The sequence below is a fragment of the Tachysurus vachellii genome, chromosome 7 (genome assembly GCF_030014155.1).
Source record: "Tachysurus vachellii isolate PV-2020 chromosome 7, HZAU_Pvac_v1, whole genome shotgun sequence".
In the NCBI taxonomy this organism is placed as follows: Eukaryota; Metazoa; Chordata; class Actinopteri; order Siluriformes; family Bagridae; genus Tachysurus; species Tachysurus vachellii.
Window position 1 is genome coordinate 110,001 of NC_083466.1, and position 15,000 is coordinate 125,000.

The following is a 15,000-nucleotide window of genomic DNA, read 5'->3' on the forward strand; positions in this document are numbered from 1 at the left end:
CCATGGAATGAAAAGCTAGCGTGGTCTGATTTCAACCTTTAACAATAACATGCTTCTGTGTGTAAATAAACACAAAGGGGTCGGAAAATATTCACAAACAGTTTTTTTACATTTTATTGTAGATATTTTCTTAGTCTGTAGATATTCTCAGTCTGTTCATCCCTCTGCTGCTGAGAAGCTCACTATAGCATAATGCTATCACCACCGTGTGTGTGTGTGTGTGTGTGTGTGTGTGTGTGTGTGTGATTTTCACTTAGAATATAATACACCACCTGTTCTTACAGAAATCTACAGTATAACTGTATTTATATTTGAACTGTTTGAGAGAAACTATTAGGTTTGAGAAGATTTTCAAGACCTTTTGTCTTTTCAGGCTTTTGGAAACGCAAAGACGACGTACAACAACAACTCAAGTCGCTTTGGGAAGTTTATACAGGTGAATTTCTTGGAAGGAGGAATTGTTAGAGGGTGAGTCAGGTTGTGTTCATCAGCATTCTTCAGTGTATCTTCTTTATGTAGTTCATATTACATTGTGTGTGTGTGTGTGTGTGTGTGTGTGTGTGTGTGTGTGTCAGAGCCACAATAGAGAAGTACCTGTTGGAGAAATGTCGTCTTGTTTCAAGGAAGAGCAGAGAAAGGTCTTATTGTTATTACTGGTCATATTCAAGTTAATTATGTTCCAAATGGTATTTGATCTCATCTTCACTTATGTCTCATCTCATTATTCTGACGTGTGTGTGTGTGTGTGTGTGTGCGTGTGTGTGTTACAGAAACTATCATGTGTTTTATTACCTGCTTGTCGGAGCATCTCAGGAAGAAAAAGAAGAGTTCAGACTTTTAGAACCTGAAAATTATTATTACCTCAAACAGGTACACACACAAATTTCACACACACACAAACACACATACAGACACAGTAGTGTGTGATATCAGGTGTGTATCTGACTACTGTGTTGATGATGTAGGATCAGGGTGATGTGGACGATGCAGCAGAGATTAAGTACGAGTTTAAGAGACTTCAGCAGGCCATGGAGATGGTCGGCTTCCTGCCTGCTACCAAGAAACAGTGAGTTACAAAGAGGAAATATCACACACTCGCTCTCTCGCATACAAACACACACATGTGTGGTGTGTGTGAGTGTGTGAAGTGTGTGTGTCTCTCTCACACACCCAGTTGTGTTGTTTCCAGAATATTCTCTGTGCTTTCTGCTATTCTGTATCTGGGAAACGTGAGCTATGAGCCGAGAGCAGATGGAGACGGAGTGACTGTGGGACCCCCAGATGTTCTTCAGACTCTCTCTGAACTGCTCAAGGTCAAATATACACCATGTATATGTACATGTTATTTATGTTGATATTCAGTTAATAATAAGCTCTGTATGTATGTGTGTGTGTGTGTGTGTGTGTGTGTGCACTCAGGTGAGAGAGGATCTTCTAATCAAGGCTCTGACTTGGAGGAAAACTCAGACAGTGAATGACGTCCTTGTGCTGCGCTACAGCCTTAGTGAGGTACACCTGATTCTCCCAGTGTGTGGTTGTGTTTAGGCTGTACTAAAATGTGTGTGGTTGTGTTTAGGCTGTACTAAAGTGTGTGTGGTTGTGTTTAGGCAATCACTACACGAGACTCGATGGCTAAATCTCTGTACAGCTCTCTGTTTGATTGGATCGTCCTCCGCATCAACCACGCTCTCCTCAATAAGAGGGACATGGAGGATGCTGTCCCGGTACTCAACGCACACACACACACACACACACACACACACACACACACATATGCACACACACACACAAACACACACACAAGCACACACACAGTCTTTAAGCCTCACCCACTACTCATTAACAGTCCCCATGATTTCCTGTGTTAACCCTGGCCAGTTCCCACCCTCAGTCACATGAAGCTATCCATCAACTACTGCATACATGACACACCCATGCATAGCTCATGTCACTGTGATTGACAGGTGACAGTGTATTCCCCTCTTTCCCTGAGAACACAGCCCCAACACATCTGTGACATCATCAGGATTTAAGCTCTCTGGACGATGATGCACCACTCAGGAGCCCCTTTACTCATTAATATTCTTCACTTTATTGCTGAAACAATTTAAGCACCTGGATACACTCATTCACTGGTTTGTGTGTTAAAGCTTTTGTGTTTGTGTGTTAAAGCTTTTGTGTTTGTGTGTTTCAGTGTCTCTCTATCGGTGTGTTAGACATTTTCGGCTTTGAGGATTTTAAGACCAACAGCTTTGAGCAGTTCTGCATTAACTATGCTAACGAGCAGCTACAGAGTTACTTCAACCAACACATCTTCCTCCTTGAACAGGTCAGTTACACAACTACACACCACTACACACAGCTGCACACAACTATACATAAACACATACAAAGAATATATAAAATTATGTATTACTACACATCACAACAAAAAGCTGGACACAAAAATAACCCCACACAGCTACACTCTGTATACACAACTGTATACAACAACACAACTGATATCACAGTGATGTCACTTTGGTGCCTCATTTTATAGTATATAAATACACACACAAGTGTGTTAAGCAGGAATATGTGTGTGTTGGTGTTTCAGGCAGACTATGTGATGGAGGGAATCAGCTGGACCTCAGTGAGTTACACAGATAATGTTGGTTGCATTAATCTGATCAGTAAGAAGCCCACAGGTCTGCTGTACCTGCTGGATGAGGAGAGCAGGTGAACTGCAAACACCTCACATTCACACTGAATAAACTACACTACATTGTACTACACTATACTACACTACATTGTACTACACTACATTGTACTACACTATACTACACTACACTATACTACACTACACTATACTACACTACATTGTACTACACTATACTACACTATACTACACTACATTGTACTATACTACACTACACTATACTACACTACATTGTACTACACTATACTACACTACACTATACTACACTACACTATACTACACTACATTGTACTACACTATACTACACTATACTACACTACATTGTACTATACTACACTACACTATACTACACTACACTATACTACACTACATTGTACTACACTATACTACACTATACTACACTACATTGTACTATACTACACTACACTATACTACACTATACTACACTGCACTATACTACACTATACTACACTACACTATACTACACTGTACTATACTACACTATACTGCACTGCACTATACTACACTACATTGTACTACACTGTACTACACTATACTACACTGCACTATACCACACTACATTGTACTGCACTATACTACACTATACTACACTATACTATACTAAACTACATTGCACTATACTACACTATACTATACCACACTACATTGTACTGCACTATACTACACTATACTACACTGCACTATACTACACTACATTGTACTACACTACACTATACTACACTATACTACACTACATTGTACTACACTGTACTATACTACACTATACTGCACTGCACTATACTAAACTACATTGTACTACACTGTACTACACTACACTGTACTACACTATACTACACTGCACTATACTACACTACATTGTACTATACTATACTACACTATACTACACTATACCACACTATGCTACACTACACTATACTACACTACACTATACTACACTATACTACACTGCACTATACTACACTATACTACACTAGATTGTACTACACTATACTACACTACATTGTACTACACTGTACTACACTACACACACACAATACTACACTACATTGTACTACACTATACTACACTATACTACACTATACTACACTATACTACACTATACTACACTATACTACACTGTACTATACTACACTATACTGCACTGCACTATACTACACTACATTGTACTACACTGTACTACACTACACTGTACTACACTATACTACACTGCACTATACTACACTACATTGTACTATACTATACTACACTATACTATGCTACACTACACTATACTACACTACACTATACTACACTGTACTACACTGTACTATACTACACTATACTGCACTGCACTATACTACACTACATTGTACTACACTGTACTACACTACACTGTACTACACTATACTACACTGCACTATACTACACTACATTGTACTATACTATACTACACTATACTATACTACACTATACTACACTATACCACACTATGCTACACTACACTATACTACACTACACTATACTACACTATACTACACTACACTATACTACACTATACTACACTGCACTATACTACACTATACCACACTATACTACACTATACTACACTATACTACACTATACTACACTATACTACACTACATTGTACTACACTATACTACACTACATTGTACTACACTGTACTACACTACACACACACAATACTACACTACATTGTACTACACTACACTATACTACACTATACCACACTATACCACACTATACTACACTATACTACACTATACTACACTGCACTATACTACACTATACTACACTACATTGTACTACACTGTACTACACTACACACACACAATACTACACTACATTGTACTACACTATACTACACTACACTTCTGCCTTCATCCCTCCCTGTGTGTGTGTGTGTGTGTGTGTGTGACCCTCCTCCAGTTTACCTCAGGCTACTTACAGTACACTGTTGGAGAAGTTTAAGCGGCAGCATCGAGAGAACCCGTTCTTTATTTCTACACCAGTTCTAGAGCCAGCGTTCATCATCCGACACTATGCCGGCAATGTCAAATATCAAATAAAGGTTGGTCACTTGGAGCTGTCATTTTCCACACTGATTGCTAGCAATCAAGTTTTGTGTGGCTATGCAGGGTCATGTGTAATGTTATAATGCACTATTTAATGAAGAAGCTTTTGATTAGAAAGTATTCAAGATGGAGCTAAAACTGTGGAGGCTGATGAAGCTGCTTCATGTTCCCATAGGATTTCAGAGAGAAAAACACGGATCATGTGAGGCCTGATATCGTGGCTCTCCTGCGCAGTAGTGAACGAGGATTTCTGAGGTGCATAATTGGAACAGACCCAGTTGCAGTGTTCAGGTGGGGAATTCTCCGGGCCACTATACGTGCAGTGTATGCCATGAAAGAGGCGGGGAGACGCTGGGCCACTGAACATCCAGGTAGCAAGTGAAGCTGAGGTTTACCATGATGATGTTTTTTACATTTATAACACAACATGTGACAGCAATGAAAAGGAAGTTTGATGTAACAAACATAGTGATGTAATGTAATATTAACATAGTGATGTAACAGTGATGATGTGGTGATGACAGTAACAGTTATGACAGTGATAACGTAGTGATGTAACAGTGATGTGATGAGATGTAACGCTGATGTAACTTGCTATGTGTCTGTGGTGATGTAATACTGACGGCGTGGTGTGTAGCGACAGTAAGGCGATACTCTCGTGACTCCCTGAGGGCACAGAAGAGACCGAGCTCCTCCATTGGGCGATTGATGAGGTGAGACTATCACCAGCTGTCTTTCTCTATCTGTCAATTTCTCTTTCTGCATGTAATATTCTTAAAGCTATTGATTGCTTAAAATATTTATTTATTTAGTCATAATGACTGAGACTGAAACAGTGTTGATTCTGAACCATCGTTAAATTATTGAAATAAACAGCATACCTGATAGACATGAACATCATGTGTATATATGAACCATATGAAGTGATATAAGATTATAGCAGCTATTTAAATTAACATCAGATGTTGTTATTTCTGGGTCCGCGGCGTGCAGCCAGTCTTATCTCATCGACTTCTCCTTTGACCGTTCTGAGGATTATCCGCTGGAGATGTTGGAGGACGTCTTTGCCACATTCGAAAATAAAAAGTAAGCTGATACGAACATCACACACGGGTTCCTCTGGACTTCTCTTATCTTCTCATTGGCCCTTCTTACGAAACACTGCATTCCAGAATTATTGGCACCCGTCAAGACAAAGAGAAAGTATTCTTACGTGTGAAAAAAGAATAGTGCATACAATAGGTGATGTGTTTATCTCCAGTTAATATTTTATGTGAGTAGGAGCGAGGGATCAAGCTGAACTTCACGTGTCTTTGTGTAAGATTTCTTTTGATTGTTTATCTTGAGAATATCCTGAGAAACATTGAGAAACATCCTGCTGTAATGTTCTCTGTTCTAGTCACTGTGATGTGAACCTGTGTGCAGTTTAAAGTGCTCTAGATGCTAGTTCCTGTTAGCATGTACCCTATTTAGCCATTAGCTAACAGCCATTAGCTACACAACACTGTCATCTGCTGTATCAGGGAATTGCATGATAAAATCCTCTGCAGTTTAACACGATTAGGTGGTGAAGTTCCTCAAAAGTTCCGTCTCTCCATCATTTCTCTGAGGAAATTACGACACTTTTTTTCCGTGAGTCTGGGCCTCTGCTGATCCACTAATCCAACACTTCCTTTACAATGCTTTATAAAGCTTCATAACTCTTTCATTTCTCTGTTATAATCCAATCTAATACTATAATACTTTATATGCCATCCCTCTGCTCTATTCTAGCTCTTCCTCGTTTATAACACTTTAGTAAACTTCAGTCTGAATAAACACTGGCTTTGTGTTCATGTGCTGTTTATAACCTGCTGCTGCTGCATCGTAGGAAGAGTCGCTTGGGCCGCAACAAACAGATCATACCAAAGGTAACACTGGTGTCTATTACACACACAACACACACACAAACTCACTCAACACTGACACAACACACACACTCACACAAACACACACAACACACACACTAACCCCAGCACAAACTCACTCACTCAACACACCCACACTCTCTAAACACACACACCGAACGCAGGCAGACACTGAACACACACACGCACACACACACACACACACACACCTAACATATACACAATGATCTCACTCTGATTAAATACTCACATTGTGTGTGTAGAATCTGTTGGACTGTCGATGTCTGAAGCTCATCATGGACTTGAATCTTTACAACAGTGACACTCGTGCTTTACTCCACCTGCACAAGAAGAAGAAACCTCCCAGCATCAGCGCCCAGTACCAGGTGTCTGTGTGTGTCTGTGTGTGTCTGTGTGTGTCTGTGTGTGTCTGTGTGTGTGTGTGTGTGTGTGTGTGTGTGTGTGTGTGTTCTGTAGGACATATTTTCCATCTTTTACAAGCCCATGTTTCTTTGCTAGTTTATAAATAAATGGCCAGTGAGATGAGGGAATCTGCAGTGTTTAATGGACCTAATGGACCGATCAATATGGGTGTGTGTGTGTGTGCGTGTGTGTGTGCGTGTGTGTGTGTGTGTGTGCGTGTGCGTGTGCGTGTGCGTGTGCGTGTGCGTGCGTGTGTGTGCGTGTGTGTGCGTGTGTGTGCGTGTGTGTGCGCGTGTGTGCGCGTGTGTGTGCGTGTGTGTGCGTGTGTGTGCGCGTGTGTGTGCTTTTCAGACATCTCTGGTGAAGCTGATGGATACACTGAGGAGAGCAGAGCCGTTCTTTGTACGCTGTATTAGATCCAATGCTGAGAAGGTTCATAATCTTAATAAATCTGGACCTTAAGATAAGCCCAAACTTAGCAGACTTGGGTGATCATATAGTGTGTGTGTGTGTGTGTGTGTGTGTGTGTGTGTGTGTGTGTGTGTGTGTGTGTGTGTGTGTGTGTGTGTGTGTGTGTGTTTCAGAGGGAAATGCAGTTTGATGATGACTTTGTCCTTAGACAGTTGAGGTACACTGGCATGTTGGAGACGGTTCACATTAAGAGATCAGGTTACGGAGCTAAGTTCACTTTTAAGGTACAGTACTGCATGTGTGTCTGTGAGTGTGTGTGTGAGTGTCTGTGTGTGTGTGAGTGTGTGTGTCTGTGTGTGTGTGAGTGTGTGTGTCTGTGTGTGTGTGAGTGTCTGTGTATGTCTGTGTGTGTGAGTGAGTGTGTGTGTGTATGTCTGTGTGTGTGTATGTCTGTGTATGTCTGTGTGTGGGTCTGTGTGTGTGTGAGTGTATGTGGGTGTATGTGGGTCTGTGTGTGTGTGTATGTGTGTGTGTGGGTCTGTGAATGTGTGTGTGTGTGTGTGAGTGAGTGTATGTAGGTCTATGTGAGTGTGTGTGAGTGTATGTGGGTCTATGTGTGTGTGTGTGAGTGAGTGTATGTAGGTCTATGTGTGTGAGTGTGTGTGAGTATATGTAGGTCTATGTGTGTGAGTGTGTGTGTGTATGTGATTATTTGACTTTATTTTTTTACCTTACGTTATTCTCTTGTGTAGGAGTTCAGGGATGAATTCAGTATTTTGCTGCCCAGGAGATCGTCTTCTCTCAGGCAGGACATTGAGAATCTTCTGTTTAAAATCACTTCAGACAAGAACAACTTTCAGATCGGCAAGACCAAGGTCTCACCTCCTCATGTCCTCACCCCCTCACCTCATCATGTCCTCATGTCCTCACCTCCTCATGTCCTCACCCCCTCACCTCATCATGTCCTCACCTCATCATGTCCTCACCTACATTCCTCCTGACATCCTCACCTTATGGTTTGTGGGTTTTTTGGGTCACTGACTGTCACTGACTGTCCCTCCGTCCTGTTCAGGTGTTTTTAAAGGAGATGGAGCGACTGAAGCTCCAGGAGACACTGCACAAGGAAGTGATGCGGAGAATCCTCCTGCTGCAGCGCTGGATTCGGGCGTGTCTCGCTCGCAAACACTTCCTGATGAAGAAGAGAGCCATCATCATTGTACAGGTGAATAAAAGCTCGCTCCACATCAGCGGTTTTAGGCTCAGATCTGTAACTCCTGCTGCTGGAATCTTCTCACCAGCTTCATTTAGAACACTTTCAGTTCAGCAGATAAAAGTCTTTTTAACGTCATTCATTTCACACTGAAACAACAGAAAGAATGAAATATTTACATTTATATTCGTTCTTAATCATTTTTATAGACAGAAAGATTTAGATGTACAGAAACTGGACCCAAGATCCTGCTGTAAAATCATCAGTGTCACATCAGGGTCTCAGATGATGTCAGACTTTGAGAACTCCACATTTAATAGTGTTAAGATGTTGTGCTGTTGGTTCTGAGCCACATTTATATCTTTGGTGTGTGTTTCACCAGAACGTTCAGTGTGTGTTACAGATTTCATTCTGTTCTACAAACTCATTTTTAACCTTTTCGATACTTCCACCTGCAACCTTTCTCGCATGTTGAAGCTGCTGATGGTGTAGCTGAGTGGTTGTTGTTGATATTTTTTGGTGTATGATGTCAGAGATCATGGCGAAGTTTTCGAGCGTCGACCAAGTGCAGAGCTGCCTTCGTGATCCAGAAAGCATGGAGAGATTCTCACGAGCGAGCAGAGTATCTGCATCAGAGAGAGAGCCTGAGGAACCTGCAGCAGCTTAAACAGAGCTCAGAGACTCGCAGGTACACTGCTGTTAACCTTCATCACCCTGACCATCAACATTATCACCATCATCGTCACCATCATCATTATCATCATCATTGTCACCATAAATGTCATCACCACCATAATCATCATCACCGTCACCATCATCATCAACATTATCACCATCTTCACATTTCTTACCATCATCATCACCATAAATGTCATCACCACCATCATCATCATCACCAACATTTTCACCATCATGACTTTCCTTAATATCGTCATCATCATCATTGTCACCATCATCATCATCGTCCTCATCACAGCTGGATGAAATTGTGGATTAGTGACAGTAGTAAAGTCATAACTCAGGCCTATAATTTGCTGTTTAATTGTTTTCCAGGCGTCTGCAGGAGGAGCAGGGGAGCAGGGCAGATGGTCTTAAGGGCATCACAGGAAGTGTGGAGATGCTGCCGCCACGCCTTGATGGTAAAGTAAAGCCACTGCCTCCTTTACCCGTCCATGCGCCAGCAGAGAAGGAGAATGTGAAGAACTTCAGAAACGAGCCGCAGCAGAACCCAGGTGGCGTCACGGAGCCAAGAGAGAGAAGAGAGAAGGAGGGGACAGACAGAAACGCATCGCTCCCTGTAGCTCCGCCCAAACCCGACCCTCTCACCGAACCAAAAGCAGACGACGGTGGCGGCACGCTGCAGCGCTCCAAACCAGCCAACATGAAGGAGAAAGTGGAGAAGTGGAGAGAGCGAAGGAGTGACATCGAGAACTTCAGGATAAGCAAATTAAAGTAAGACCCGCCTCCTTTAGGGTGCAGGGGTCCAAGCACTCAGCAGTGTAGATATGATTATAATGTTTCCTTTGTTCTGTCATTTATTTTGCTGTAAAATGAAGTTTATAATCCAACTTCATCACACTTTTGAACTTCTCACTTGTCTTCTCACTCAGCGGTCGAGGAATCTCAATGTCTCTGGATAATCTGAACTTCAGAACGAGTTCGTCTGAGTCTGACAGCACGTCTCCATCTACCTCTGAGGTACTATAACACACACACTGTAATGTGTGTGTTTCTCTACACACTCTGCACACAATGTCATAGAAAAGATCTTTATTGTGAGTGTTTAAAACAAAACCATTTAGCAGCAACAACATTATACACAGCACAGCACAGGTAAACATTATACACAGCACAGGAAAACATTATACACAGCACAGGTAAACATTATACACAGCACAGTAAACATTATACACAGCACAGTAAACATTATACACAGCACAGGTAAACATTATACACAGCACAGGTAAACATTATACACAGCACAGTAAACATTATACACAGCACAGTAAACATTATACACAGCACAGTAAACATTATACACAGCACAGTAAACATTATACACAGCACAGCACAGTAAACATTATACACAGCACAGCACAGTAAACATTATACACAGCACAGTAAACATTATACACAGCACAGTAAACATTATACACAGCACAGTAAACATTATACACAGCACAGCACAGTAAACATTATACACAGCACAGTAAACATTATACACAGCACAGTAAACATTATACACAGCACAGTAAACATTATACACAGCACAGGTAAACATTATACACAGCACAGTAAACATTATACACAGCACAGTAAACATTATACACAGCACAGTAAACATTATACACAGCACAGTAAACATTATACACAGCACAGTAAACATTATACACAGCACAGTAAACATTATACACAGCACAGTAAACATTATACACAGCACAGTAAACATTATACACAGCACAGTAAACATTATACACAGCACAGTAAACATTATACACAGCACAGTAAACATTATACACAGCACAGCACAGTAAACATTATACACAGCACAGTAAACATTATACACAGCACAGTAAACATTATACACAGCACAGCACAGTAAACATTATACACAGCACAGTAAACATTATACACAGCACAGCACAGTAAACATTATACACAGCACAGTAAACATTATACACAGCACAGTAAACATTATACACAGCACAGCACAGTAAACATTATACACAGCACAGGTAAACATTATACACAGCACAGTAAACATTATACACAGCACAGTAAACATTATACACAGCACAGCACAGTAAACATTATACACAGCACAGCACAGTAAACATTATACACAGCACAGCACAGTAAACATTATACACAGCACAGTAAACATTATACACAGCACAGCACAGTAAACATTATACACAGCACAGTAAACATTATACACAGCACAGCACAGTAAACATTATACACAGCACAGCACAGTAAACATTATACACAGCACAGCACAGTAAACATTATACACGGCACAGCACAGTAAACATTATACACAGCACAGGTAAACATTATACACAGCACAGCACAGTAAACATTATACACAGCACAGCACAGGTAAACATTATACACAGCACAGTAAACATTATACACAGCACAGGTAAACATACACAGCACAGGTAAACATTATACACAGCACAGGTAAACATTATACACAGCACAGTAAACATTATACACAGCACAGTAAACATTATACACGGCACAGCACAGTAAACATTATACACGGCACAGCACAGTAAACATTATACACAGCACAGGTAAACATTATACACAGCACAGTAAACATTATACACAGCACAGTTAAACATTATGCACAGCACAGGTAAACATTATACACAGCACAGTAAACATTATACACAGCACAGGTAAACATTATACACAGCACGGCACAGTAAACATTATACACAGCACAGCACAGTAAACATTATACACAGCACAGCACAGGTAAACATTATACACAGCACAGGTAAACATTATACACAGCACAGCACAGGTAAACATTATGCACAGCACAGGTAAACATTATACACAGCACAGCACAGTAAACATTATACACGGCACAGCACAGTAAACATTATACACGGCACTGCACAGTAAACATTCTACACAGCGCAGGTAAACATTATACACAGCACAGTAAACATTATACACAGCACAGCACAGTAAACATTATACACAGCACAGCACAGGTAAAAATTATACACAGCAGAGCACAGTAAACATTGTACACAGCACAGCACAGTAAACTATACACAGCACAGGTAAACATTAATAACAGCACAGGTAAACATTATACACGGCACTGCACAGTAAACATTATGCACAGCACAGCACAGGTAAACATTATACACAGCACAGCACAGTAAACATTATACACAGCACAGCACAGGTAAACATTATACACAGCACAGTAAACATTACACACAGCACAGTAAACATTATACACAGCACAGGTAAACATTATACACAGCACAGCACAGGTAAACATTATACACAGCACAGGTAAACATTATACACAGCACAGCACAGGTAAACATTATACACAGCACAGCACAGTAAACATTATACACAGCACAGCACAGGTAAACATTATACACAGCACAGCACAGGTAAACATTATACAAGGCACAGGTAAACATTATACAAGGCACAGGTAAACATTATACACGGCACAGCACAGTAAATATTATACACGGCACTGCACAGTAAACATTATACACGGCACTGCACAGTAAACATTATACACAGCACAGGTAAACATTATACACAGCACAGCACAGGTAAACATTATGCACAGCACAGGTAAACATACACAGCACAGCACAGTAAACATTATACACAGCACAGTAAACATTATACACAGCACAGTAAACATTATACACAGCACAGCACAGTAAACATTATACACAGCACAGGTAAACATAAATCACAGCACAGTAAACATTATGCACAGCACAGGTAAACATTATACACAGCACAGCACAGGTAAACATTATACACAGCACAGCACAGGTAAACATTATACACAGCACAGCACAGGTAAACATTATACACAGCACAGCACAGCACAGGTAAACATTATACACAGCACAGTAAACATTATACACAGCACAGCACAGTAAACATTATACACAGCACAGGTAAACATTATACACAGCACAGCACAGTAAACATTATACACATCACAGCACAGGTAAACATTATACACAGCACAGCACAGTAAACATTATACACAGCACAGTAAACATTATACACATCACAACACAGGTAAACATTATACACAGCACAGCACAGTAAACATTATACACAGCACAGTAAACATTATACACAGCACAGCACAGTAAACATTATACACAGCACAGGTAAACATAAATCACAGCACAGTAAACATTATGCACAGCACAGGTAAACATTATACACAGCACAGCACAGGTAAACATTATACACAGCACAGCACAGGTAAACATTATACACAGCACAGCACAGGTAAACATTATACACAGCACAGCACAGCACAGGTAAACATTATACACAGCACAGTAAACATTATACACAGCACAGCACAGTAAACATTATACACAGCACAGCACAGTAAACATTATACACATCACAGCACAGGTAAACATTATACACAGCACAGCACAGTAAACATTATACACAGCACAGTAAACATTATACACATCACAACACAGGTAAACATTATACACAGCACAGCACAGTAAACATTATACACAGACAATATATATTTTATATATATATATATATATATATGTATGTGTGTGTGTGTGTACGTATATATATGTGTGTGTGTATATATACACACACACACACACACACACACACACACACACACACACACAAATATATATATATATATATATATAATATCACAGGGTATATATATGTAAAAATGTATAAATAAACTGAGGTTGTACAATGTGGTCGTTCCAGTGGAGTAATAATGCAGTAGTGGTTCTGTGTCATTGTTCTGTATCTCCTTCTAGATGGTAGAGGGGAGAACAGATGATGTCCAGTGTGTGTGGGGTCTTCTGAAATGTCCTTTTTTTGAAGTCAGTCACTGTAGATGTCATTGAGTATGGGCAGTGATGTCCCTATGACACGCTCAGCTGGCCCTTATCACCCACTACAGGTCCTTCCTACTCTTTTCCAGACCACACCATGCAGCAGTAGGTTAGCAGGCTCTCTATGGCTGAATGATAGAAGTTAGTTAGTAGGTTTTAAAGGAGATGTGTGTTATCAAATTGTCTGAGGAAGTAGTTTTTTCTTACCTGCTGGAGAGGAGACCAGGTGAGGTCAGCCTCTTTACCTCTCTACCTTATAGCCAGTGAGGTTTTATCCCCTGCCACATACCTCTGGAGCCGATGTTGGTGACGTATACACACACCGTGATGTTGGTGACGTGTTCCTCACCAAGCAGATGAGGGGTTTATAAGCTGGTAGCAGAGACAGATGACCTGAAAGTCCCAGATGTGGCAGAGGTCTGGCTTTATAGGCTTGTTGAATGTTGCACTAGACTTAATTTAAAATGTTCTTTTCTTTTGTTGGGAAGTTTACATTTTTATAGACTTTGTGCAGAACAGAACTCAAGCTGGCATGAACTGAGGTTATTACAACGCTGTCTGGTTGAGTCGACAGATGACAGTTTATCTTTGGCTAACTTGGCATTAGCATGTAGTGGTACATAAACAGCTA

At 40.6% G+C, this 15,000-nt stretch overlaps 1 protein-coding gene across 4 annotated transcripts in view; it reads left to right on the forward strand.

The window, feature by feature from the left end:
• Window positions 1-15,000, forward strand: part of myo9b (myosin IXb) — a 42,698-nt gene that overhangs the window by 8,434 nt on the left and 19,264 nt on the right. For all 4 annotated transcript variants that reach the window (XM_060873643.1, XM_060873644.1, XM_060873642.1 and 1 more), the window contains 22 exons: window positions 374-468; window positions 576-638; window positions 771-870; window positions 966-1,066; window positions 1,190-1,313; window positions 1,420-1,509; window positions 1,608-1,724; window positions 2,195-2,329; window positions 2,597-2,718; window positions 4,646-4,787; window positions 4,967-5,162; window positions 5,429-5,504; window positions 5,785-5,877; window positions 6,662-6,701; window positions 6,962-7,084; window positions 7,473-7,553; window positions 7,706-7,816; window positions 8,285-8,407; window positions 8,605-8,754; window positions 9,276-9,430; window positions 9,796-10,194; window positions 10,353-10,440. In XM_060873643.1, the coding sequence (XP_060729626.1) occupies window positions 374-468; window positions 576-638; window positions 771-870; window positions 966-1,066; window positions 1,190-1,313; window positions 1,420-1,509; window positions 1,608-1,724; window positions 2,195-2,329; window positions 2,597-2,718; window positions 4,646-4,787; window positions 4,967-5,162; window positions 5,429-5,504; window positions 5,785-5,877; window positions 6,662-6,701; window positions 6,962-7,084; window positions 7,473-7,553; window positions 7,706-7,816; window positions 8,285-8,407; window positions 8,605-8,754; window positions 9,276-9,430; window positions 9,796-10,194; window positions 10,353-10,440 (2,724 nt within the window). The remainder of the gene's footprint in view (window positions 1-373; window positions 469-575; window positions 639-770; window positions 871-965; window positions 1,067-1,189; window positions 1,314-1,419; window positions 1,510-1,607; window positions 1,725-2,194; window positions 2,330-2,596; window positions 2,719-4,645; window positions 4,788-4,966; window positions 5,163-5,428; window positions 5,505-5,784; window positions 5,878-6,661; window positions 6,702-6,961; window positions 7,085-7,472; window positions 7,554-7,705; window positions 7,817-8,284; window positions 8,408-8,604; window positions 8,755-9,275; window positions 9,431-9,795; window positions 10,195-10,352; window positions 10,441-15,000) is intronic.